This window comes from Ctenopharyngodon idella, chromosome 8 (assembly GCF_019924925.1).
Source record: "Ctenopharyngodon idella isolate HZGC_01 chromosome 8, HZGC01, whole genome shotgun sequence".
In the NCBI taxonomy this organism is placed as follows: Eukaryota; Metazoa; Chordata; class Actinopteri; order Cypriniformes; family Xenocyprididae; genus Ctenopharyngodon; species Ctenopharyngodon idella.
This window is the reverse complement of record NC_067227.1, coordinates 5,367,856-5,395,743: the sequence shown is the minus strand read 5'-3', so window position 1 is coordinate 5,395,743 and position 27,888 is coordinate 5,367,856. Positions and strand designations below refer to the sequence as shown.

The 27,888-nt window shown below is 37.4% G+C and overlaps 1 protein-coding gene across 2 annotated transcripts; it reads right to left on the bottom strand.

Moving 5' to 3' along the window:
- Positions 1 to 454: 454 nt before the first annotated feature.
- Positions 455 to 27,178, bottom strand: si:ch211-251b21.1 (uncharacterized protein LOC571720 homolog). 2 transcript variants are annotated; one of them, XM_051903482.1, is made up of 10 exons: positions 27,031 to 27,178; positions 26,686 to 26,766; positions 10,480 to 10,511; positions 10,190 to 10,369; positions 7,516 to 7,742; positions 7,273 to 7,367; positions 4,792 to 5,009; positions 3,828 to 4,047; positions 3,241 to 3,485; positions 455 to 1,387 (listed from the first exon to the last, which is right to left on the bottom strand). In XM_051903482.1, exons 2-10 carry the CDS (start codon positions 26,744 to 26,746, stop codon positions 1,292 to 1,294), a joined length of 1,374 nt encoding a protein of 457 aa, XP_051759442.1. In that variant the 5' UTR covers positions 26,747 to 26,766; positions 27,031 to 27,178; the 3' UTR covers positions 455 to 1,291. The 2 variants fall into 2 exon arrangements, with proteins under 2 accessions (XP_051759442.1, XP_051759443.1); XM_051903483.1 differs by having other exon boundaries at positions 26,686 to 26,761; positions 27,031 to 27,081.
- Between the last annotated feature and the right edge of the window lie 710 nt (positions 27,179 to 27,888).

Below are 27,888 nucleotides of genomic sequence, written 5' to 3'. Positions count from 1 at the left end.
GAATTTGGGATTTTCCTTAGTTGTCAGTTATAATCATCAAAATTAAAAGAAATAAACATTTGAAATATATCAGTCTGTGTGTAATGAATGAATATAATATACAAGTTTCACTTTTTGAAAGGAATTAGTGAAATAAATCAACTTTTTGATGATATTCTAATTATATGACCAGCACCTGTATATAGTGAACTACTGCAGGAGAGCCTGTTTAATTCTGTTTCAGAATTGAAGCACACAAAGAAGTTGATCCCAAACACCGAATGAACACTGGAGTGGCTCAAAAACAAAACAGGTGAATACCAAAGTTAATAGCAATAGTCAGATCAAAATCACATCTCTCAGAGAATTTGTGGAAAAAACACACATACTTAGACCAAAGGACTGGTGAAAGGTGTTAAAGTCCCAATTATTAATATGCAAAAATAATATTGAAAACAAAAATTACATACAAACAGCATATTTCAGCTTTTTATTTTGTTAAGAAAGTTCTCTATAATAAAACAATGCATAAAATAAGGAACTGAATTTTTCACAGGTACTGAATTTATATAGTTAGTCATGGCAGAAATGTTGCATGTATCATTTTATTATAATAGGAAATTAGGAATAAAAGAAAACATCCAAACATTTATGCAATCTTCTCTTACATGCATTTTTAGAAATATCACAATTTTACTCATGGCACTCATTGTTCTGCTATTAAAACAGCATAAGGGCTGATCTCAGTAATCTAGAAATTAAAAGGTTGAATATGACAACTTGGTCAAAAATTTGAGGTAATCTTTATTATCTCCCAATAAATTTTATACCTTAACTGCTGTAACCATTCTTGTATTGAAAGAACATAACATATTAATAAAATACTAATCAATCCAACTAAACCGAAATAAAATCAAACCTTAAACTTGTTTAATAAAATAAGAGAAATTAATAGAACCATATTTTGTCTATAGATAAAATGCTAGACTATTACCTGGGTGAATCTCATGAAACCTGTCAAAAACATAAGTCATAATTCATAGAAAAATAAGTGAGATATGAAAAAAATCTCATTCTCATTACTGTAACAAAAAACAAATCAACAACTGGAAAACACTGGAATTCAAAAAATCGTAATGCACTGAATCATTTCATTTCTTCTTCGGTTTTGAAGTGTGCACAATAAATGGAATGTTTTCATGAGGTTCACCCACCCAGTTTAGTTAGTATAATGTGTTCAAATCATAATATGAATAAATTTGATGTGAACATAATGAATGTTAAGTGATTAAATGTGTGTGTCAATGCTTTTTTAGGCTTTGCTTTTCTCAGAGGATTCTGGTGACGTCACCTCGCCACCTCTGAAGCGCTGACTGAGTTCAGCAGACATCACAGAGCAGCAGGATTTCTGTAAGAAAGTAGGTCATTTTCACTTTCAACTTGTGTCTGTTATCTCAAGTCAATTTACTACCATGGTCCATTTTCAGAAAACATTATGTTACCAAACACTCGTGTATAGTTATTTAATGAATTTATTATAAACTTATTGTCCTACATTGTTTTAAATGTTTGAATCTTTGGCAGATAAATTAGGCTTTTGCCTGGTTTCACAGTCAAGGCTTAAAGGGTTAGTTCACCTAAAAATGAAAATAATGTCATTGATTACTCACCCTCATGCCGTTCCACACCCGTAAGACCTTTGTTAATCTTCAGAACGCAAATTAAGATATTTTGAAATCGGCCATCACTATATAAGTCGTCATTTTGTTTTTTGGCACACCGAAAATATTGATATAAATATCTGATTTAAATATCTGATTTAAAAATGTTTTTAGTACATTAATGGATCTTGAGAGAGGAAATGTCATTGCTGGCTATGTAGGCCTGCGGCTTTCAGTGTCACATGATTCTTCAGATATTATTCTAATATGCTGATTTGGTACTTAAAGTACACTATGAAACTTTTTTTTTTGCTGGCAAAAAGAGAACGCGACAGAGCTCGTAATAAAACGAGAATCAACATTGGCTAGGCTTTTTTAGAGATCTGAGGGATTTGAAATGTTGTAAAAGTGACATGGAGATGCCGTTTTTGTTACTCAACAGCTGAGTAAGGCATTTTATTGAACAGATAAACTGCCATATAGCTCTAACAGAGTTAATTGTAAAGCATTATCTATTGTGAAGGATCATTTCATTGTGGTTGTTGTAGCGCTGTGCTGGAATTTATTTTCAATGAAGTACCGTGTCTGTTAATACATAATGTCTTCAGCTAGCCAGCTTGAGATCCTTTCCATCTAAACTGGTTATATCTCAAGCCTAGTAGTGAATGTTTCATGAGCAATAGGATAATCTCTTTCTCTCTTTTTTTTAGTTATCAAAAAGAACCATATTCATCCACTCAGTCATGCAGAGCCTAAGCACAATCAAAACAATGTTCTACCACAAAATGAAAGCAGTTTTGTTTTTTAACCACTAGAGGGCCTTAGTGTGCCGGTAAGAAACCTGGGCTGTGTCTGAAATCGCCCCCTATACCCTTAAATAAGGCACTATTTGAGGGACAGCCATTTGTAGTGGTGTCCGAAACCATAGTGGATGTTATCGAGTGCACTCATTCAATCCCACAATGCACCGCTATAACAAGTGTACAACCGATGTACACTCAGCGGCTAGAGAATACCCATAATGCACTGTGAGAGTTGCACCCCAAACGAATTCCCGCATTAGACCAGAAGATGGCGCCCGCAGCTGAATCATCCATCCACTTTCCAAACCGCTGGTCCAATGTGGCTACAGCGTAATATCACACAGATATAAATTCCTTTTTAATTGATTATTAAATTGTTTGATTAAGATTTATATGCTAGTTTCCATTCCACTCTTTTCATTACTACTGGAGCTGCCAGTTTGCTAAGTATCAAATGATTATTAAACAGCAAGCACAAAGTATGCAAAAGCGCCAGCCCTTCCTGCACACTCAGTGTCCGAATTCACTCACTTGTTTTCAATCACTCCTTCAAGTGGACTATGTTAGTGGAGTAATGCAGGGAATAGTAAATGAGGGTATAGGGGACGATTTTGAAAACAGCCCTTTTTTATTATCACGGTTGAAAAATCAGATAATGATTTTGAGCGAACACTCTCCGTACATAGTATGCGTTCATCAAATACTTTTGCTTCAAATCCACTGAATCTTCATATATATATATAGAGAGAGAGAGAGAGATGGAAAAAGGACCCCACATATAAAATTATTGGACTCACCTGCTGAGTGTTAGCGATTTTGCGTGATTTGGCGGCCAGTTCCATTAAAGCCAAGAAAAGCCCCAGTCCCAGACCAAGTGCCAGTAATAAGAAGATTCCCTTCAGACTGGCGGGCTTCAGTGGAGCACTCTTGCCATTTTTAGCCACACAACTGCTGGACCACCACTTACTGCGCAAGTAATCCAGCTCACCAGACTCGCTCAGTTGGAGAATGGCAACACTTAGGTTTTTAATTAAAGGAGAGCCTGAGGACATTAACACACACACACACACATACACATACACAAACCAACACACAAACACACAAACGCACACACACACAATGAGACAGTGCCACCATTTAAAGAAGTACTGTGATGGTACTAGGATGGTATCAGATGCTAATACCATGGCACTACTGATTACAATATTCATGTACCATGTTTTTTACATGGTAAATGAATGGTAGTTACAAGAATATCATGGTATTATCATGGAACATTAAACCATTAATCCATGGCATTACCATGGTATGTCTAAAAATAAGAATTTTGAGACTTCATTTTCTGTATGCAAAATAATATAATTGTATGCATCAGAGAGCATACCTAAAGGAGCAGCAATGCTGTATCCCCTCATGCCAATGATTTCTGGGGCACGTGTAAGGTTACAGTATCTCGCCACTGCCAGGTCGAGGGATACAGATTCGCCGATGAAAGCATAGTTGCCTTTCAGAGCCCTGTGGATACCTTCTGTTGCAGTGAGTGAATAGCTCTGGGCATCCTTGATGTGCTCATAGATTCTGTGGTATGTGGGGTTGTTTGAGTTCTGGTGAAAGACAAATAAAGTTAAACTTGGTTGACAGCAGCTCTTCAAATAATGCTTAAAGTCATATGGGTGCATAACCAACAGACATTAAATGATTCAGACTTAGTTTATACAAGTTTATTAGTTTACCTAAAATGTAGAATTGTAGTTGCATTACTTAGAGTTGTTAATAGACTTTTTTTGTATATACTAAAACTACTGTCAGTCATCCATCAATACTGTCAAAATCATAAAAGTAATCAAATTGAACGGTTTAATCAAAGTGTTTTGAACAATCACTTTATATGATGAACAGGTTCTCAGTTCACCAAGTAAGCTGAGCTGCCGATGACCACGTTTGATGTGCATTGATCAAATATGTGAATAAAAGCTTAAATTAAATTTAATATGCTCATCATATACAGTGATCCTGTCTCTTCATGAGATTTGTTTAAAACGCTCGATACATATACTTTTACTATGTGCTTTGAAGTTAAACATTTTTGATACCGAGGCCTACTAGACAGAAATAGTTGAAAGAATATATTACAAATATTGTTATTTGTGTTCAGAAGATGAACAGAAGTTTTATGGGTTTGGGACGACATGAGGGTGAGTAATTTATGACAGATTTTTCAGTTTGAACTAACCCTTCAAAGAAACTAACAGTCAACATTTTTCTGTCTTTCTATATAACAGTATTAATGTTATATATTACAATGAAATGATTCTATTAATTGCATTGACAAAAAAGCTGTGTCTTACCTTGAAGAATGCAAAAGAGGAAGAATCTTTAATGGTACCGTACTCAATCAAGTTTTGATTAGCAAGGTCTTCAAAGCTCTTGATTGACAGTTGCTGGTTGTCTGAATGCAGCCATAAACTGAGGTTGGCAAAGTAACAAGCAAGCAACACTAATGAAAACAGCCACCAGATAGCTGTAATAACCCGTCCTGAAAGAGCCTTTGGGTGAGGACCAGCACCTACGGTAAAGATTTATAACAAACTTTTAATTTTTAGTAAACTATATGTCGCTGCAAATTCGTTCTGAAGTAATCTGGCAACCCAGGTTCACTGCAAAACGTGCCTGTGTCGTCATTTCTGCAACATGATATTATGTTCAAGTGAAATGTCCAGGGAGTGACACTAAAATAATGTTCAGTTTTATATGAAACGAATGAATGTGGCAACATTTTATTACCTTGGTTGTTGTAGGCTACATATCACGACTGTTCGGAAATAAAATGTCCGGTGAGTGAGTCTAAATGCTCTATTCGCATTTGAAATAATTTAGGCCTACCATCTAAACCCAACTGATAGTGTTAACAAGCACAAGATAACACGTGAGATAAAAACGCATTTGCAGAAGCAATCATGTCATTTTAGCTTGCTTATCTTTGTGCTCTTCTATCGTGACTCGTGTTTCAAAGTAGGGCAGGCCAACTCATATCCGAGTGCTCCGCATTGCATTGCTGCCCTATCACAAAGACTATAGATATAGAAAGATGGTTCACTCCTATTATGCCAAGTTCACAGTACAGGACTTTAAACGTTGGCAGATCGCTGTGCTGTTCAGACTACATGACTTGCTGTGGAGTCCTGAACATTTGCTGTGGTGTTCACACTATGTGACACTACTTAAATGATTCGCAACAGGGGGTTACACATTACACGAGCTGACAACAACTCTGTCACCCAATGACTTTATTTGAAAATGGACATTGGAAAGAATTAGATTAAATTTTGAATTAGATTTAATTCAAATTAAATTAATTTACACATAAGTTTAAAATATTCTGGCTGACCTCCCAGAGTGAAGGCGACCGTTATTTTAGAACATTTCCTTTTATTGTTTCCATGACGACGTGTCATGGTTGTCACATGACACACTCCGGCCAGCCGGCCACACTGTATGACTATCTGTGACTATCACCATGTCATCAACTATCTGATATTCCAATTCTCAAATATGTGCAAGTGAGTGTTTTGTCTTTTAAAAACCTATATAATGACCTCGATCCATCTCGAGATGGGCGCCACCATGTTTGTTTGCGCCTCAGTTCAGAGATTCCTGTCAGTCGGATTTACAGGCTACAGCACGAGAATTCATCCATTTGTCCCGAAATACAAGTGGCCAGTGAACTGAGAGAACAATAGAGTGAGTGAGCTTTAAAGTTACTTACACAATGTGTATCTGATTGCTGCTTCCATAGACATTACTGTATATTTCATTGGCTGTAGCTCATCGACACTTGACACCACAGGATGTTGAGTTGGCTGACGGCTCCAGATGTTTATCATGCTGGATATTTGTGTGGCGTCAGCGAGGTGTTGGCGACGCGTCAGCAAGCGTCTTTGATGCATCGTTGAATAGTTCACACATAAAGATTGACGAGCACCGGTCACCCGCTGATTTGCCCCCTAATCACAGCCCGACCTGTCGGCGAGCTCGTTAACTTGCAAATTGGGCTTAAAATCCTGTAGTGTGAACTTGGCATAGTTATGAATGGGAGAAACTGCAACGTGCAATATGGTGGAGTACGTCCCGCCTTCTAAGTAAAAGTGCCAGTCGCTGATTGATCAAGTCATTGCGTCACTGCAGCTGCCGTTAGAAGCTCCGGTTCCCATAGAAACCTGAGACTCGCGCTTAGGACTGCACATGCACATTGGCTCATCTAGTTTTATTATCTCAAAACACCTTGCAGTACCTGCTTGAATGGTCTGTTATCAGTTGTAGTGGTTGTTGTTGTGCAATAACAGACCACTAGATGGCACGATTGAAGAATCAGAATTGAGTACTGCAGGGAGCCTTGTAGAAATATAAATTAATGATTGTTGTTTTTCTCTACAAAAGGGGGGCCCTGCAGAAAAAGTTTGGGAACCACTGCTGTAGCCTATGCTAACTGATGTTCATTTTAGCTGAAAACTGTTGTGAATGTGATGTATGTAGATGTTTTTGGAGTATTGAGATGTTTCCCAGTGAGCCTATGACACTTTTATGGTTGTTGCAATGTTATTTAACAAAATTAAATAATTCCAATTTACCATAATACCAATGGCCAATGTTTATTCATTAACTGGCTCTTAACTATTTAATGTGATAAAATCCAAATCCAAATCCAAGTAAATCCTGCTGAAAAACAGCCTACGATTAGCTAAGTTGTTTTGTTGTATTGTTCCTCTCAGTCTGAAGCATGTGAGGGTGTAAATACTTGTAACCATACTTATTCATGCTATGTACGTTACCTTGAAGAGTCAGTGCTCCCACAGTATACCAAAAACTGTGTGAGAGCGTGAAGACATTTTCTTTCTCTGGTTGTTCCCATTCACAGGGGCTAATCCTAAAAAAAACAGAACCATAGTCATGGTTTTGCAGATTTTTTGGATATCATGGTATGGAATACCATGTAAATACCATGGCATATAATATAAACAATTCATTATTATCCTACATTTCAAAGTTCCATGGTATTACCATCCCACCCTTACCGTGACACTAAGAAGATACAGGCAGAGGTCAACAGGTAGGCAACCAGTAAGCCCATCCACATCTCAGTGGAGAACAGGTTAAGGAGGCTCAGGAACTGCGAGTCATCTGAGGCCAAGTCTTTCATTAGGATGAAACTAAGGCCAGTCTGCATGAAGGGTTTGCTCATGTCCACAGCTGTCTCGCGTTTAGCTGTAAGAGTTAGTGGCGCCACAGCGATGTCTGCCTCCTGTAGAAATCAGCAACACATACAGACAGAAACACACAAAGAGGGTTTGTTGGGACACTTTTTACGTAATAAAGGCAAAATTTTGTTGTAGATTTAAAAGTAATGTCTCAATGAAAAAGGCACACCTTCATATTTTCAGACAAGATAAACAGAAATAAATTATATATTTAAGTATAAATACAGAAAATGAGAATTAATGAATGGAAAAATGTAAAATTGTGAAATATTATTCTAATTTAAAATAGCCTCCCTTTTTTCTATTTTAATATATTTTAAAATGTAATTTATTCCTGTGGTGGCAGAGATTAATTTTCAGCAGCTATTACTCGAGTCTTATGTGTCACATGATCCTTCAGAAATCCTTCGAATATGCTGTTCCCTTTCGAAAGAACTCAGCGCTGCGTTATGGTGTTGAGGCTATAGGAAGGCTTCCAGTGTTCAGTGTGCCGGTGTCTGAACCATGTGTGTAATCACACCAATTTCATTGGCCGACAGAGGGTCTGCATTAGACGTCATCAGATTCTGATTGTCTGAAGGAAAACGTACAGGCATGCCTGAAGTGTGGCAACACAAGAGGCATCTCGTTCCTTCTCAGGGAACCAGGTTTACATAATAAATAGAACTCTAAGCTGCGTCATGGTGTTGACGCTACAGGAATGTGAATACCCATGCCGCCATACCAATGCCTGCCCAACGAAGCTATGAAAAGGCAAGCATAGGCCTTGTGAGACCAAAAAAATAAAAAAATAGCTGGGGTTAAACAACTTATAAATGTGTGCGGAGAGGCCCAGACTGCTGCAGCACCAACAAATAGATTAAACTATTCTTGCCCCGGCAACTGGACGTGATGGAGGGAAGAAGGCCTGAAGAATGATTGGCTGAATGGCCAAAGAAGGCACCTGCAGGATGTAACTCAGCTTAGGATGCAGTAAAACAGCAACATTTATTTGAAATAGAAATCTATGGATATAAAAAGTCTACACACCCCATTTAAAACAGCTTGTTTTTGTGATGTAAAAAATGAAACAACAATAAATCATATGAGATCTTTTTCACCTTTATTGTAAAAATGGCAGTGCAATGCCACTGAAAACCAAAGTAACATTTCAGAGAAGAAAAATAAAAATGAAAACCTTGCAATAACTAACTGCGTAAATGTGCACCCCTAAACTGATGCTTACTACCTAATAGCACCCTTTGATTTTATTGAGCTGGACAGGAGTCTATTAGATTGTCACGTCTTGACTTGAGAGTATTTTCCAACTCTTCTTTGCAAAATCGTTCCAGATCTATTAAATTGCAAGGGCATCTCCAGTGCATGGCCCTCTTCAGTTTACCCCATAGATGTTTTTTTTTTTTATATGTGTGTTTTGGATCATTGCCATGCCGAAAGATAAAAGTTATTTTCGTTTTTAGCTTTCTAGAAGACAGCAGAAGGTTCTGTGCCAAAATGGGTTGGCACTTGGAGCTATTCATGATTCCCTCCACCTTCACTAAAGCCCCAGTTTCAGCCAAAGAAAAGCAGCCCTATGCTGCCACCACCATGCATCACTTTGTTGTTCTTTTGCTGATGTGTTGTGTTGTTTTTGTGCCAAACTTTTACAATTTTGGCCAAAAAGTTTAATCTTGGTCTTATAAGACCATAACACATTCTTCCACATGGTTTGGGGAGATTGTGTTTATGCTTTTGCAAAGTTTAGCTGGACTTGGATGTTTTTTTTTTTTTTTCTTGTGTCTTTCCACCCTGCCCCATAGCCCAGACAGATGAAGAATATGAGAGTTAGTTGTCACATGTAAGGAGCAACCAACTCTTTTAATGTTGCTGTAGGCCTCTTGACAGCCTCCCTGACCAGTTTTTTCTTTGTCTTCTCATCAATTTTGGAGGGATATCCTGTTCTTCATAATGTCACTGTTGTGCCATACTTTCTTCACTTGTTGAATACTGTCCTCACTGTGTTCCATGGTATATCATGCCTTGGAATCTTTTTATAGCCCTCACCTGAGTGATACCTTTCAACAATGAGATCCCGTTGATGTTTCGTAACTTCTTTGTAGTAGCATGCAACCAAGAATATGTCAGAAAAATCTTACAAGAAGAGCTGAGATTTATTTGGAGTTAATCTGAGTCACTTCAGGTGAAGACTGGTGTGCACTATTTCACATGAGCTTGATGATTAGTTCATTCTGAACAGCCACATCCCAAATTATAAAAGGATGTGCACACTTATGGAGTTAGGGTATTTTGTTTTAATTGATTTATTTTCTATTTTGTAATATTATTTTATTTCTGTTCTTTATTTATTTAAATAATTGTTTTATATTCTAATCATTGTCAAACAACTAGTAGATTTTAATGTTCTGTATGAACATTTGCAAATTAGAAAATTTAATCTTTGACATAGAACAGTTTTTGTCTACTTCATCTACTCAAAGATTGTAATACTCACCCCTCTTACAACTTCTCCAATCATGCCGTTCCAGTTGCCGCTGTCATCTGTTATGCCATATCGACCATCCTTCACAAGATGAATATCATACTTGAAGTCTAATTTCTTAGAAACAGCTGACAGCAGGTCGATGCAGAAGCCCTCCAGTTCAGAGCCTTTAGACATTGCATATGGCTCCTCCTGCATGGAATTGTGGGTAAGTGTCAACCGAAAACATTTAATTACAAATCATTAAAAAATGTAATTTATGAGTGGCCCAGATATAATTATTTTTATAATCATTAACTCACCTTGATGGTTGTAACTCTTAATGTTTGTGGTCCTAAAATATAAAACAACATTTCTTTCAACTTGTTACAAATTTATAAGAATCCTTCACTAACTCTACTACAGGGAACAGATTATATGCTTGGCTCAGTCTTGGTTCACCATTGTAAACAAATGTAATGAAATGTGAGTGTGGGTTCCCAGGACGTTGCTATGTGGTGGCTGAGGCATTCTGAATGGTGTTTAGTTCATTGCTATGCTATGTTGCTAGGGTGTTCTAGGTGATTGCTAGGGTGTTGCTAGGGTGCTCTGGTTAGTTGCTCACTGGCCCAGGTCAAAAGGGTCTTTTTTTGCGGCAGCTTTTCTCCAAATTTGCGGCATTTCCTGTGTTGTTTTGCAGTGAAAATATACCACAGACAACATTTTTCTAACATTTTTATTACTTTCTGATCTCAAGAAACATTGGGCTCTGTAATTGATAAAGTGAAAAGTGAAAGTGACGTGACATATAGCCAAGTATGGTGTCCCATACTCGGAACTGTTCACTCCCCCCCCACCGACAATTCCTGCCAGTTCTGAGACTTGAACCTGCAACCTTTTGGGTTACAAGTCCGATTCTCTAACCATTAGGCCACGACTGTCACTGAGTGTAAGATAAATCTTATCAGCCTGACTTTTCTTTCTCTGTTTGTCCCTGTTTTCTCTCTCCTGGTCTTTAAGGCTGCAAAGGTGAGAGGGGAGGAGAGTTGTTTTAGTTTCATCACACATCTGTTTTAATGTACACACTATGAATATGTGTGTGTGTGTGTGTTTCTTGGAAAGCAGCCAAGAAAGGGTCCCTCATTCTTTGTTTAGGAGAGAGGACTATAAGGCTGCTCTGGGTAGAATGGTGCCTTCAGCCGGAAACCGACCATATACAGACTTATTCTATGTCTCACATTCTATAATGATATAATGTATATTCTCATTGGACAGTTGCTACACCACCCCCTGAAACATGTATAAAGCCGAGTACGGAAGTAAAAATTGGAGAAGTTTTGTGACCGGAGATTGGCTTCATTATCATGACTCTTTCCATGGGTCCATGCATTCTTGAGTGAAAGGAGGGACTGAGAATATTGTTGTGTTGGCACAGAGAAATAAATTTATAATCTAACACTGAGAAAAACTTAAAGGGGGGGGTCTAATGCTATTTCATGCATTCTGACTCATTTACACTGTTAAAGAGTTGGATTCTCATGCTAAACATGGCCAAAGTTTCAAAACACGAGTTGGACGTATAACGGAATATTTCTGTGCCAACTATACTTTTCCGATTCCTTACAAACTTCACACTTTTTTTCAAGTATGGCCCTTTATTATGTAATAAAGGGCAAAATTCCTTTTATGGGCACTTCTCCCAGAAGAGCGTGCGCACACACATCGACCAGAGCGAGAGAGTAAGAGCACGCCCATCAACGCGCTTCATTCGGCTTTACGGAAGTCGTTGGCAGCGCTGCACAGGACTTGCTCGAGCAGAGATTTGCAGAGGTATAAAGTACTTAAGTAAATGTAATTAGTTACTGTACTTAAGTATCTTTTTGGCTACTTTGTAGTTGTACTGAGTATCAAAGATATTGGCAACTTTTACTCTCTACTTGACTACATTTTTGAGCAAGTAAATGTACTTTTTACTCCACTACATTTGTGATGAGTAATGCAATTACAAATTACATTTTTCATGGCAGCTAACTTTTTCTGCAGCAGTTTGTTTCTGATATAAAGAAGCGATGTCGCCATCTAAGAGCATTGAAGGTACTATATCTTGTGCATTTTGCCTTTACTCCCCCAAAACTTGTAAACAAGGCTACTTTTTACGTGAATGCGAGTGCATTAGCAGGTAGTTGCTGATCGCAGGTGTTTGATTTATTAGATGAGGAAATGACTGCAGCTGGTGATGAGACTGAAACCAGCACATACAGTAGACTTAGACTATTTAATTTTACTTAACATTGTTTTATTTATATGATATATTGACAAGACCGTTTTGAAGGATATTGGTTTACTTATGTCCTTTTTATGCACTTGAGCTTAACTGAGACTTGAGAGTTTGTAGACGTTTAAAAGGTTGTTGTGTCAACCTTGATTTATTGCAATATTGAGGTGTTCAATTTTTTTTTGATTTTAGAAAATAAACTTGATTTCTCATCTTACAAATCAATTGTTTCTTATTGTCACGAATACGGCTCCCGCGGCTCCCCCTCCCGGCCGCCGGAGGGAGCCATCACCTGAGTTTTGAGCTACTTCCTTCTGGACTACGTTACCCATAGGCCCTCATTCCTGGGACTGATTGCACACACCTGCACTGCATCACACTCACACTATTTAAGACGCACACACGCATCCATACACTGCGAAGTCTTGATTTGCCCCGGTGATCACTACTGAGCGTTTTCTTGTGGACTGTTACCTTGTTATTGATTGGACTGTTTATCTTCTGTGAACCTCTGCCGCCTGCCTTGAACCCTGCCTGTTTCCTGGATTACGTTTGCCTGCCGCCTGCCCTGAACTCTGCCTGTTGTAAGACCCTGTCTCTCTGCCTCCTGTCTCGACCCAAGCCTGTCCCTGTTTCCGCTACTGTCTTGCCCTTGTCTGCCTTGTGCTTTGTTGTTACAATAAAGATACTGCAAATGGATCCTCACGCTGTCAGCCCATCATTACACTTATTTTCACTGGCATGTCTCTCAGGTGTTGGGGACTAGTGCATCTCTGAGCCTACATTCAGCATGAGTAAAATACTTAAGTACTGTTAAAATAAGATATTTTAAGACTTTTACTCAAGTCGTATTGGAATTGGTTATTTGTAACTTGTAGTGGAGTCATTTTCGACGTAAGGTATCAGTACTTTTACTCAAGTATTGTTTTCAGGTACTCTTTACACCTCTGAAGATTTGTCACTTTGCTTTTAGACTACGAAATCAACAATGTCATCAAAGAAGTGTGTTTTTGGTTGTGAGGGAAAGATAACCTTGCTTCCCAAAGAACCCAGCGTTAAGTGGAGCTGAGCGATTTGTGCTCACGCATTACATTGATGCGCTCTCGATATTTGTCATTAAAATAACCATAGAAACTGCCTTAAGTTAATTATAAAAATAAGGATAAAGTCATGTCTGATAGTTGCAATCACTTTTTTATTGGTTAAAATGAATGGAGAATATCTCGTGTTTTTCCGTGGCTGCTCGTGGCGCTTATAGTTTTATAAACAAGGCCCAGTTCAACGCTGGATTTACAGATCGTTTGAAACTGAAAGATGGAGCGGTCACAGTGATAATGATCCCGGTCATGAGTTGGAACTGCAGGTGGTAAGTAAAACTGCATTAAATGTATGTTTTGTTGGCAGTAGGCGCTTAAGTGCATATAATGTAAACAACACGAACGTAGTGAATTCATAAATTCATTATTAGGAGAGTATTTAAATGAATCCCGCAATGCGAATTACTAATGTTTGCGCTAGTCAATTTACTGATATTTGCGCCATTATTTAACAACGCCCAAAAAAACACATCTTATCTCATTTTGCGACATGGCTGCAATTGTTGCTGCTAGGATGAGACACTGCAGAGAACAGAGAGCGTGTGGTAGAATTAAGGGAGAAAATATTTTCCACTCGTATTAATTTCTTTGGAATGCCAGAGGAACATATTGTTTGCCAAGCCATGTTGGCCTATATATATATATATATATATATATATATATATATATATTTTTATATATATATATATATATATATATATATATAATATATATTTATATATGTGTGTGTGTGTGTGTGTGTGTGTGTATGTGTTTGTCAGATTACATGTAATGAGTTGCTCCTGTGTCGACCCGCACCTGATGAGCATCAGCTCTGCTTATTTGCGACCCAACGCTAATTTACATTGCTCTTGGTAGATCGCGTTGGTCATTATGTAAATGATTTGACTGCGTCTGTGTTTTTTATTTTGCACATCAGCAATAGATCACACACAAAACTTGCCACTCCCATCGGCACATTTGTGGAATTGCGCTCGAACGCTAATTTGCCCCGTTTAGTAAATCTGGCCCTAAGCATTTAAATATCATCTTACTATTATTGGGAGATATAGAGTGACAAATGATATTTATATGCATTTTGTGTAAGTAAACTGCTATACTGTTACAAAAATCTCATTAATTTACATTTTTGGCCATATAAATAATAACGGCACCTACTGCTCAGTTTGGGCCTATGAATAAAACTGAGCTGCGGTGTGATAAACAACACCATAGTGAACACAAAAATCTGAACGGCTATTTGAAAACGTAAAAGTGTTTGACTTTCTTTCCTTCATGGAAACCACTGTATCACTGCTGTTCCATAAGTGTCACAGGGCTTCAGACTAACATTTGAGAGCAGGGGCACTGGTGCCACTAAGTTCTACAGAAGGTGGCGCCAGCACCTGATTTGGTGGCGCTGGTATTTTTTTTTTTTTAATTATCATAAAGGTAATTTAATCATATTACTATCATTTTGCATATTCTAAATATTCTACTCTTATTAAATGTACCATACTGAACTGACTGACAACTTCAGTGATTATATTAGGAGTGCTCTTTACTTGCTTTCTGTGTAATTCAGTCACAATTTAAAGAAGTTTTTGTTTTTCATGAGACTTTTTTTCTACTTTTCCATATATTAGAGAGTCAATAAGTGCTTCTCTGCTGCCATCTAGTGGTAATATCATGTCTTTTAAAAAAGTTTTGTTTGCCAAGAAGTGTTAGTTTTCCTTCATCTTTAAACTTTTAGTTTCAGTAAGCATTACTACATTAAATCCATGGTGATTTGTGGACTGGGGAGCCTTAACTTGTTTGTGGCACAGTGTTTCTCCTGGTTTCCACATCAGCACTGTTTGACCTGATATTGGTGGTTTAAAGCAGAGAATTCTGCGTTGAATTTGAATGCTTCCCACTAGATCTCGCAGCGACGTTATTCATTTTGCGGCAATTCAAATGCTTTCTCACTGGATCTCCCAGCGGTGTGTAGTAAACAGTGTCATGTGATCAAGATCGGTGCACGCTGAGCTTTTGCTGCGCTGTCTGTTATTGCTCAGTGATGATGAACTGTCCGCGCTGCACTGCTCAAACGAGTAGCACAGTTTTGTTTCACTTTTGTATCGTTTGCTGTTTGTTGTTTCTCATATGAAACAGAAATGGCTGCTCTTATCAGTTTTGCAATGTGGTGGTCGCACCAGTGCGACCTCTTACAAAATTTAGTAGCAATGGCAGAAAAAAAGGTCGCAAAATGGGACCATTTAGTCGCAGTCTGGAGCCCTACGCCACCTACTGTCAGAGAGTGAATTTGCATTTTCATTTATCATCTCACTAGTTCCGTCATGCTACTCATCCATGTTGGGGTTGTTCACAGAATGTGTCTATGCCCAAAATCTAAGGGAAATCTGCTGCAATTTACAAAAATTGCAAGCTCCTCCAAATATTGCAGAGTTTGTTTCATTTTGCTTTAAATTGTACTATCACAGAATCGCAAAATCCTGAGGGACTGGCTGAAGTTGTTGAAAGTCAGAGCCAGTCTGCAGATTTTGGGAAGTTGGATTTGACAGATTTCATAGAAAATTGCATAGTATATGATTGGTACACAGATTTTTTTAAGCTTTAGAGGGCAGAGGGCAAGTTGCATAAACTTAGCCTTAAAGGGTTAGTTCACCCAAAAATGAAAAATTTTTCCACATCTGTAAGACCTTCATTGATCTTCAGAACACAAATTAAGATCTTTTTGATGAAGTCTGACAGGTTTCTCTCCCTCCATAGAGATCCAATGCAACTACTACTTTCAAGGTCCAAAAAGGTAGGAATGACATCATTAAAGTACTCCATGTGACTCCAGTAGTTTAATCTCAATTTTATGAAGCGACATGTGTGCTTTGTTTGTGCAAAAAACAAAACAAAAAAAAACATAATTTACCACTTTATTTACAAATATATTGATCTGCAATGCGAGAGCTTCACGACACATGCGTGTTCAAACTCGCGCGCCAACTCAACGCACATGCGCGGGTGTTCAGTTTTTTTTTGCATAAAACAAAGCACTCACGTCGCTTCATAAAATTGAGTTTAAGCCACTGGAGTCAAATGGAGTACTTAAATGTTGTCTTTCCTACATTTCTGGACCTTGGAGTGGTAGTTGCATTGGATCTCTATGGAGGGACAGAAACCTCTCAGACTTCATCAAAAAGATCTCAATTTTTGTTCCGAAGATGAACTAAGGTCTTACGGATGTGGAACGACACAAGGGTGAGTAATAAATGACAGAATTTCCATTTTTGGGTGAACTAACCCTTTAAGACACATGTTTGACTAGTTTGACCAACTAGCAGTTAGACGAGGTATCGGTCGTAAGCCACCTTTCCACTGCACACGATAATTTAGGCCATGTACACAATGCAGCACATACACACTTAATCCTGTTCTGTACACACACACAGTTCAGTAATTTCCAGGAATGACAACCACATTCTACATCCAAATTAACTCCCAAAAAATGCAGGTAGTGACCGCATTTACAAACATTTACAAAAATTTTGCGTTAATGACGTACAATGAGAGATATGAGAGATGACAAACAAGAGATACATCTTATTTAACTCTCAAGATTTAACTCTTGTCTGAATGTGCGGTTCAAGAAATCACAGGGAAAGCGGTTACGAGCCTGACTTGTGTAACACCTGTTCTTGCAAGCATATCAGTGAACAAGAAGCCCATAATAAACCAAAATAAATGTAAATGCCTTATGCTGAAAATAAGGCCGAAATATTGCAGCCTGTACACTTTAACTCCATAAACTCGATCGCTGTATGAGCCAAGCTTAAACAACAATCCCAAAAACAATTATAATAAGTGGACATGGCAGCACTGCAAAACTACTACACAAGGACTTGCAGTGTGTATGGACAGTCACACATGTCCACAAGTTGACAAATACAAATATTATGACCAGAAGAAACAGGTTTACACTAATACCAGCAATGTTATCTGGCATTTAAAAAGAACATTGTATTACTCAATTTACCAAAATGTATTACTCAATATTACCAATCAACTCAATGTACCAAATGATGCAAACACACAAAGATACAAAGCTACAACATTTTTCTTTGGGTAATGAATATACAGTGCCTTAATTCCTCTGTAAAAACAGCAGCAGGGGGGGTACAGAGCCTAGTTTGCGGGGGGCCACCTACCCCCCGCAAGCTAGGCCCATGGTGGAAAGGCAGCTTTACTTTTCCGATTCTAATGTTGATTGACAGGCTTAAAGTACACATAACACACGCATAGAACTGTGTCTTAGAATTGCCTTAATGTAGTATTTATTGCCTCTGAATGCTGTTGTTAGATTATAACTCTGTTTCTCAGTGAATCTGTTCAGCACTATGGTGAACTATATTCTCAGTCCCCCCTTTCACTCAAGAATGCATGGGCCCGTGGGAAGAGTCATGAACATTGACATAAGTCTCTATTCACAAAACTTTCCCAGCTGTATTCTCTGCACATTATATGTCTATTATACACTGTCAAGGGGGTGGTGTAATGATTGACCAATAAGAATATAGGTTTACATTATGTCATATAGAAATGTAAGACAAAGACAAAAACAAGTCCATATAAGTCCACTTATATTGCCACATATGGACCAAGAACAGCAACTCCCCTCTCTTGGGTGTGAGTTTGGTTATAGAATGCAGTTGTCCCCCCTAAATAACTGAACTGTATGTGAACATAACCATATTAAGGACTCAAATACAGGACTGACAACCATATTCTGCTGCTGTGTGTGAACGAACGTGGCCTTAGTGTACGATGCCCAGTTTTTTCTCTGTAACTATTTACAAAGTCAGCAAGTGTATTAAAATTGGTTCAGATTTGAAGTCATGTAGTTTATTCCAGTCTTGAATAAACTACATGAAATAAATCCCACTACATATTGAAATAAATCCCACTAATTATTCTACATTTTTATTACACAATATGATTATTCTTTTTTCTCTATATTGGCTGTTTGATGTCAGTTTTTTTTTTTTTTTTGCAAGCTAATCCAATTTTCGAATCAGTGACTAGAAACAGCACCAGGAAAAAACACTGCTTGTCTCAGTTTGACAAGGGCAGAACATTTGGACAGCATTCCTGGTTGCTAATGAAGCTTTCTGTCACGCTGAGATGTACTTTGCACTCTTCTTCAAACAACCACTAATATTCCCAAATAGCAGATGTAGACAATGTCCCACTTGTGCTACAGCACTATGGTGAAATGGTTGCCTCACGGTCACTAATCTTACTTTGACCGAATGAGACTTAAAAGGAGATAGTTAGAAATAAACAAAAGCTTGCTTTTTGAGTGTGCATTGCCTCCTGCAGTGGAACGGATGTGGTGGGAGTTTGAGAAAGTTCCAGTAACTCTCTAAAGAAAGCACTCACAAAATGATGGGAAAGTGCCCCACTCGTCTGGCTGCAGCATCTGAGTCCACTTGGAAGTTGCTCCCTTTTTTGTTTTGGTCCTGTTTTTAATGCAGACCAGTCCGCATCAACCAACAGACATGCTGATAGATGCATGAATGTGTATGAGTCTATAATCATGAATCAAAGTGTAGTTTTTAGAAATCATACATAGATTGCTATATTTTTAGTGGTCTTTTTTTAACTGACATTCCATGAATTCCTAAAAAGATGCCTTCAATTATTTAAATGAATTGTTCTCACATTGATAATAATAACAATAATAATAGTGTGTACAAATATTTAAGCTGTTTAACGGTATACTCAATTACGTCATTAGCAACATTTCATGGAAATGAGTGAACACTGTTGCCTTTTCGCACAATTTCCATTACCATGGTAACAGCTACTTTTCTGATTGGTGGATCTCTTTTCAGATTATGGGTAGTGAGTAGGATCCTTTGGCTATTAAACTTAATTAAAAAAAAAATAAAAAAATAAGTTGATTTTACAGAAATGCTTTTACAGAAGCAAATATCAATGCTAAAAAAAAGGATAATCAGTTTAAAGAAAGAGTACTACATTATCATCATTAAAAATCAGTTTCTATTTGCACTCTATAACATGTTGCAAATTGCCATTCTATGTTCAGAATAGTTTGCACAAAAAATGAACATTCAGTTATTATTTACTTAACTTCATTTAATTCCAAACCCGCATGACTTTCTTTCGTTCATGGAACAAGAAGAATATTTCTAGACTGTCTCCCATTCTCTTTTCCAAGCAAAGACAATAAAGCGATACTGAAGATGCAAAAAAATGTAAAAGCAGCATGACATATTCAGGTAACACTTTACAATAAGATTAATGTTAATCTCAACATTTACTAATACATGATTAAAATCAAAAGTTCTATCTGTTAACATTAGTTGATGAACCCAACCTAACATGAACTAACAAAGAACAGTTGTATTTTTATTAACTAACTTTAACAAAGATGTATAAGTACTGCAACCAATGTATTGCTGTTAGGTAATATTAGTTAATGCATTAACTAACCTTAACTAATGAACCTTATTGTAAAGTGTTACCAGTATTCATAAAAAGTAGTCCAAGCAAGTGCAAGTCCAATTCATGAACAAAATATTCTTTCAAAATAGTCTTTTCAATAAATCATTTGATCTGGTTCACAAAACGTTTCTGAATGATTTCTTCATTATTTTCAAGTTCAAGTCACCAATTCACCAATTCACAGACTCAGTCTTGAAATATAGTGCACGAGACGTAGACTATTTCAATGAAAATTTAAGGTTACTTTTGTGTCCCTTTAATCTTGAAATATTTTGTGCCTGTTCACTGTAACTGCATGAATAAGAATATGGAAAACCTCAGATTTTCTCCTTTTGGGATCTACAGTACAGAAGAAAAAAAGTCATAAGTTTGGAACAACATGATGGTGGTAACATTATAATCAATGATAATAGTAGATATTTTTGAGTTATTACTTTTAAAATGATTGTCATTGACAAAATTTTTGATTTTAAGAAGAAACTGTATCTAATTGTAACCAGATACACTTTCTAGGTAAAGTTAGAGTTAAACAGCTTGAGCAGCCTTGATTAAGTCCTGCCAGGTTTTGGTGAGAATGTGGTGTTTAAATTTATCCGTGCAACACACAGCAGGCCTCCATCAGTGTCACAGCATATCACTGACACCCCTCATCCTCCCATTCAAACCATGAAAAACGTACATGCCATCAAAACTGAAGTCATGTCATGGGCTGCCCCACATTAGTGACTGCTTGGTTAGCGGTGGCTAATTGATTAATCACACTCATTATAGTGAATAGCAGCAGTGTTCTCTGGTTTAAATGCCGCCTGCTCCATGCCTGGCGGGATGTCATGAGACAGTGCCAGCACAGTGCCATGTCTTAGACTGAAACATGCCGTGTCAGACTAATATTGGCTCTATCTACATCCTGCTTTGTCTCAACCTCAGACGGCACGTCCATGGACTGTCTGGTTATAGCCGCTAGTAAACCCTATTTACCTCAGCCCCCTAATATCCTTGCTGTAATCACAACATCACACTCTTGAAATGATTTCAATCATCATATGCAGACTTCAACACTTATATAAAAGGTACATAAAACACAACAAGAGTCAAAAGCTTTTTCAGTAGGAGAACAAAACATTAACAAAAATAACAAAAGTATACATAAAAATAGCAAATTGTCAAGCAGTGCAACCATACACATTATTTATGCCTTAGTGTATACTGGGAAAAGGGTGAGTATGACCGAACTACAATGCATTTATGCATTCATTAATAAAATAACTACCAGACTTTATTGTAACATATTACCAGAAGGGCAAGAGCTTTCTGAAAATAACGATCTCTGATCTAATTGGCTGGTTTATGCTTCTTTTTTTTTCTTTGGTACCATTGATCTCTACAATCTACTTATTAGGCTTGCAATGTTTTTGGCAAACGGAGGCCCGATCAAGTCATATTAAAGTCCGCATAAAACTATGACCATCTTTTCTTCCCTATTGTGACATGTATCTGAATGAAACAGCTTTGTGAACAAGAAAAAAAGTATTTGTGAGTATTTGTGACAGTCTGAACAAATGCATTAATGGCTGTTCATTCAAATGTGAAGGGTACATAACACACACAGTTTCTGCCAATGTCATGTTAATCTTGAGTACCTATAGAGTAGTATTGCATCCTTCATATCTCCGAAAAGTCTTTAGTTTTATCATATTTATAAAAGATAGATACTGAGTCTTTCAGAAAAAAAGTTGAACTCCAGGGAGCGTGCCTGCTGTGGGCAGAGCTAAAGAGTCACATCATTATAAATAAAAAGGGAACAAAAACGTTTTTTGTGGTTTACATTATATGCACTTGAGCGCCGATTGCCAACAAAACACAGACATTTGATGCAGTTTTATTCACCGCCCGCGATCTGCAAATCCAGCGTCGAACTGGGACTTGTTTACTAAGCATTCATCACCGAAATTCCGGGAACAAACAAACATACGTGCACAACTACGTTGCTGCCCTGGAAAAACAAACTTCATCCACTGTTCCCTTAACACTGGGTTCTTTGGGAAGCCAAAAAAGGTTATCTTTCCCTCACAACCAAAAACACACTCCTTTGGTGACATTGTTGAAAAATCTCTCGGCTTCCGTAACCTGAACGAAGCCCTTTGATGGGCGTGCTCTTGCTCTCCCTCTCGGGGTGATGTGTGCGCACGCTTATCAGGGAGAAGTGCCCATACAAGGAATTCTGCACTTATTACATGATAAGGGCCATACTCGAAAAAAACTCGAAACATATCCCAAACCGAAAGTAATGTATTTGGCACAGAAATACTCGGTCATACGTCCAACTCACATTTTGAAACTTTGGCCATTTTTAGCATGAGAATTCAACTCTTTAACAGTGTAAATAAGTCAGAATGCATGAAATAGCATTAGACCCCCCCTTTAAATGTTTTAAATGTAATTTTCACACTGAATATTCATCTAGCCTTAAGTACCTTGATTTTGGTCAGAATAAGCTACAAAGTGAACAAGACTTTTTGCCATTAATATAAAAAAAATGTGGCACTCTAAGATTACATCCTGTTAGACAACCATGTCAACTTGCCAAAGAAATAGGCCTAAGGCCTTTTAAAGTCAAGATACCAATAAAACTATAAAAATGAAACATTTTTTTTTTTTTTTTGTATGTTTGCCTTCTCTTGTGACCACTTATGGTCAGTCTGTCCTGTTTTTCCTAGACCCATCTTTTATTTTGAAATTGTAATGTCTAGTATTATTTAAGGTTTAGTGTGTATTTATAAAATGGATAGTTCCAGCCCTTAATTCTGATTGGTGGAGCCACGTTCGAAGCCGTTGTAAAATTCCCGAAAACAAGTGTGTATGTTGCTGAGTCTGTCTTAGCAAGGTAAACGTGTTTGTTCTCAATTGATTTTGTTTATTGAAGCTTACTGCATTATGTAGAAGAGTATTGTGAGAGAGATATCAAGTGACCAAGTTTATTACCTGCATTCAGATTTAGCATTTTCCTTCAGGTCAGTCCTATGTTCATAATAAAAAATCCATTTGAATATCCGCTACGATCTTGTCCTTTTAACATTTTAATGGGTTTTCCTGTGCCCTGCTGACACTGACAGTGGTAGTCAAAGCATTTGTCATTTGCGTCTTGTTCCGTGTTCACAACAAGTTTCAATATAAAAGTCTTTGCGACTGAGTGACTCGCTCATAAAGACAATCTTTGCCGCCATCTAATGGCATAATAAATGTAACTTCTGTTTCTGTTTGACTATTTTCTAGTGGAAGGAAGGATTTTAATGATTTTACGTCATGAAAATTGCATTGAGCACGTTTACATGCACACCAGTAAGCTGATAACGCAAGTAAACCGCGTTTACATGACTTTATTAATAAATCGGGTAATTTCCCTGTAGTGACGTCAAAAAATAATAATTTGCACATCTGACTTTGAGTATTTCATATGCAGCGTTTTGACTGAACCATTCTACTTCTGCTGCACGAGAGATCACATTTTTACAGTTTTCTGGGTCTTGAAAGAGTCTGCGTTTGTGAAATTTTCTTCTTCCTTTCCAGCAAAACACTTGCTCTGTCTGGATGCATTTAAATCTGCACTAAGGATGCGTTTCTGTCACGTATCACACATGCGCACCTCAATAACCCGACAGAAAGCAGGTTAATGCGTTTACATGCCGCGCGAAATCGGGGTAAAACGCAAAAAACTACCTGTTCCGACCGGTTTATACTTAAGCCATTTATGACCTTACGCCGATAAAAGAAAACGGGTTACCGCGTTTACATGACCACGCACTCATTGATACATATTTTTTGGCTTTAACATTTGTATTGTGTGATAACCATTTTATAAAAAGCAATAAGCCCGTGGTGAAGCCGTGGTTTACAGTGAATTTATAACTGCTAAGGGGGTTTTAGCCCGTTAGCTGTTATAAATTCACTGTAAACCAGGGATTATTGCTTTAATATACACCCTCTTGACTTAACTAGTCCAGTCCAAGTAAGGGTTGTGTCTAAACAATAACCCTCTTCTTGTAAACACAATAACTAATTAAATAATACTAAAATTTGCATGTATATACTACACTTATCTGGAGTGATGCAAAACACCATTAACCAACCCTACCACACCCTAACTCTAACCTTTTCTGCTGCCAACACTTTCAGAATTTTTTTTTTTGACATTTTGTGGTACAACGGGGTACAGAGCGCCCTGCCAAAAATGAATCAAACCTTAAAGGGTTAGTTCACCCAAAAATGAAAATTCTGTCATTAATTACTCACACTCATTTCGTTTAAATTAAGATATTTTTGATGAAATCCGAGAGCTCTCTGACCCCTCCATAGACAGCAATTTAATTACCACTTTTAAGGCCCAGAAAGGTAGTAAAGGCATTGTTGAAATAGTCCATGTGACTACAGTGGTTCAACCTTAATTTTATGAAGCAACAAGAATACTTTTTGTGCGCAAAAACAAAACAAAAATAATGACTTTATTTAACGATTTCTTCTCTTCCCTGTCATTCTCCTATGCTGCTTATGTTGTAGACATTGTAGCGTCTGGACCAATCAGACAAACAGTTATTCATTATATTTAATGAATAATCCAGAAAACCCAGTCTCCCAACAAAGTTCTGTGAACCCATCCCTCCAAAACTGCAAAGTAACTCCCCAAAAGCAGCTTACACCAGGTCTCTGGTTACAGGACACTGGTTTACTGATAAGAATTCAAAGAAATTTGCAGAGAGATATGACTCTCACTTAATTCTCATTGAAAAGAACAAATAAACCCTTTTAATCCTATATATTCTATATGTATAACCACTTGAGAAATGTACAAACCTGTATCCAGTTTTCTCATCTTATGGTTTTCCTATCATAGGGATATAGATATTCTTTTTCTATGTATTAATTCAAGCTCTTTTGGAATAATGCTTTAGAATTAGCATACTATGGTTAACTAAGATTATATGGGTCACATGTTTGGTACAGTATCTATGGACTCCAACTTTCATTTCCTATTTGTTCATTTATGTTACATGCTGCTACTTCTGTGACACATTAGTATTAAAAGAATCTTGAAGGTTCTTCTCTTGAACACCCAATCAAATCACATATGCAAATGCCCTGCTAGAAGGAAAAAGGATCTTAAAATTTCCCTCTGAAAGCTTAAATGACCATTGGCGCACTGACCTGTGGAGGTGGGACCTCCAAGCAGAGTTAAAGGATAACTTCACAGTGACCTCCCTCACTTCCTCTTCTGAATGACTTCCTTCTCCTGGTTGTTCTGTGTAGTCTCTCTGACCCAGGAGATTGCAACTTCAACACCATCATTTCACGGAATTAACAAGACACTGTTGAGGACAACAGACTGCTTCCACTGCAGAGGCCATGCAAGTATCAAATATTTTAACTAAACAGAGGTTTAGAATAAGCAGTAAAATCCTCTTAACGAGGTTTTGAAATCAGGTGGTTCTTTTCATGTTAAATAACTTCCATAGCTTCATTCCCTGTTTGCGTTTTTGATTCATGATTAATTGATTGTAATGTTAATGTAGCTACTTTAAGTTAATCTGATTAACTGATCCAAATATTCATAATTAATCATACCAGTTATGAATAATTATTAATATTTCCCCTTTGAGCTAATTTGCTACAACATAGTGCAGCTCTTCCAGGTTCTACGTCTGAACGTTGACTCAGCATTGGCCGACACTGTACATGTGTGCAGCACGAACGCATACATGTGATGCTGACTCAGGAGCCGGCAAATAATAAGTTGGTGTTCTGACGTAGAACCTGGAAGTGCTGCACTGTGTGTACAACGTCAACAGAGTAGGAGAATAACAGGGAAGAGAAGAAATTGTTGAATAAAGTCATAATTTTTCTTCATTTTTTGCACACAAAAAGTATTCTTGTCGCTTCCTAAAATTAAGGTTGAACCACTGTATTCACATGGACTATTTTAACAATGTCTTTACTACCTTTCTGGACTTTGAAAGTGGTAATTAAATTGCTGTGTATGGAGGGGTCAGAGAGCACTCGGATTTCATCAAAAATATCTTAATTTGTGTTCCGAAGATGAACGAAGGTCTTACAGGTTTGGAACGACATGAGGGTGAGTAATTAATGACAGAATTTTCATTTTTGGGTGAACTAACCCTTTAACTCGGTTGAATTGAAAGACATAGATGGTCATGTAATCTCAACACAGTGACCAGCATGACGTGATCTGCTTCAAATGAAACTGATTTGTCCAAAGTAATATTTATTGTATTAGGTTACTATTTCTATGATTAATTTTGTTTTTGAAATAAAGTTTTTATGCTAAAAACATACACTCGGTGAGCCAAAAAAAAAACAAAAAACAAAAAAAAAGATGGTCATGGTCAAGATGGTCATGTATATGATAATTTGATGAACAAGATAATGGACTACTTCTGTTTTCATGACTACATGTATGAAAAGTTAAATTTCCATTTTTAGCAAAATCTCAGGAATGGATAAATGCATACAAACAATGTATGAACTTGACAAGGTTCATTCATAAGGCTCAGCAAAAAGCTTTATAATAAAAAAAGTATTATTTTTACAGCTATGCATTCACCTAATAGCAGTCTTACTGATATTACATTATGTAATGACATTACCTCCAGCCCAGACCCCAGCTAGTAGTGCCGATGAGACCAAGATGAGTCCTAATGGAGTCATTTTACTGCCAGTAACCTGCACTGGAATGATATACATAGTGCTCAATTATCAAAACATGATTTATTCAAGAATCTGTTAGAGATATGCAAGAAATTTTTCATTTGAAAGTCAACTGATTTCTTTAAAGATGTCATTGTACACTTGTAAAAGTATTTTAATTATATTAAATTTTTCTAGCCAAATATTTAAAAGTACAGTACATACAAAGCCAAGATCAAAATGCTTAAAGAAAATAGTTTTATTTAATAAGCAGCTAGAAATGAGCAAAAACATGGCAAGCTTACCGTATAAACTGTAGTCACCCCCTTATTATTGCTCAGTCCATGAGGCAACACACTATATAAAGCTTACACATACACCAAGAATGTGAAAGCAGCCAATAAGAGAACAGGGGCCGTTCTTGAATGGAGGAAAGGGGGAGATGTGTCTGACCATAACAAATCCACAAGGATTTATAGGCAAGCTAGATGGGGGGGGATTGAAATTTGGACAAAGAATAAGATGCATGTGACCCTGTAAACAAGGGATCTGAGAGCCGTGCAATACACAGGGCATGCATAAATGATGCTGTGCAGCTGCTTAAAGAAAAGTCAATGGATAGCTGGATTTTGTTTTTTGTCAGACTTCTTTTTACCTCTCTAAAATAGCCTAGTCCTAATTTACAACCCCATAGAATGAACTCTGGCATGGTACGTAGGGGATTTTCAACCTCTGCAGCATGGCTCTACTACAGACAAGCTAAAATGGCTCTATAAGGCAACTTGAAAACTGAAGGGAAACTAAACCACCGTGATAAATATGCGTCCAAAGTGAGCGACTTTGCTCCTCGAATCCTAATGAAGTGAACTTTTGTTAGAGAGACAACAGCCTACAATCTCTGTCACTCAAAGATTCATGTAAATCCCAAGGCGTTTTTAGCTGCACAGAAGGATTCGTCTTTGGTCCTTTTCACCAGCCATAGTCTTGGTAACCATGGCCCTCAGCATGCCTGAGCTTTTATCCAACACGTCAGTCATAAGTGATGATGAATAGGTCATGGTGTTTATGAACACATCAAGGGTTAAAAAAGGGGGCTAATCCTTGAAACATCTTGGTTTTTGACAATAACCATTTCCAATAAAAAAAAAAAAAAACCCTGGCAC

Coding starts and splice junctions, on each gene's coding strand:
- si:ch211-251b21.1 (XM_051903482.1), bottom strand. CDS start 26,746: ATGACTCCATTAGGACTCATCTTGGTCTCATCGGCACTACTAGCTGGG. Junction 10,370..10,479: donor TAAGAGTTACAACCATCAAG/GTGAGTTAATGA, acceptor AATTCCATGCAG/GAGGAGCCATATGCAATGTC. Junction 7,368..7,515: donor TGTATCTTCTTAGTGTCACG/GTAAGGGTGGGA, acceptor TGTTTTTTTTAG/GATTAGCCCCTGTGAATGGG.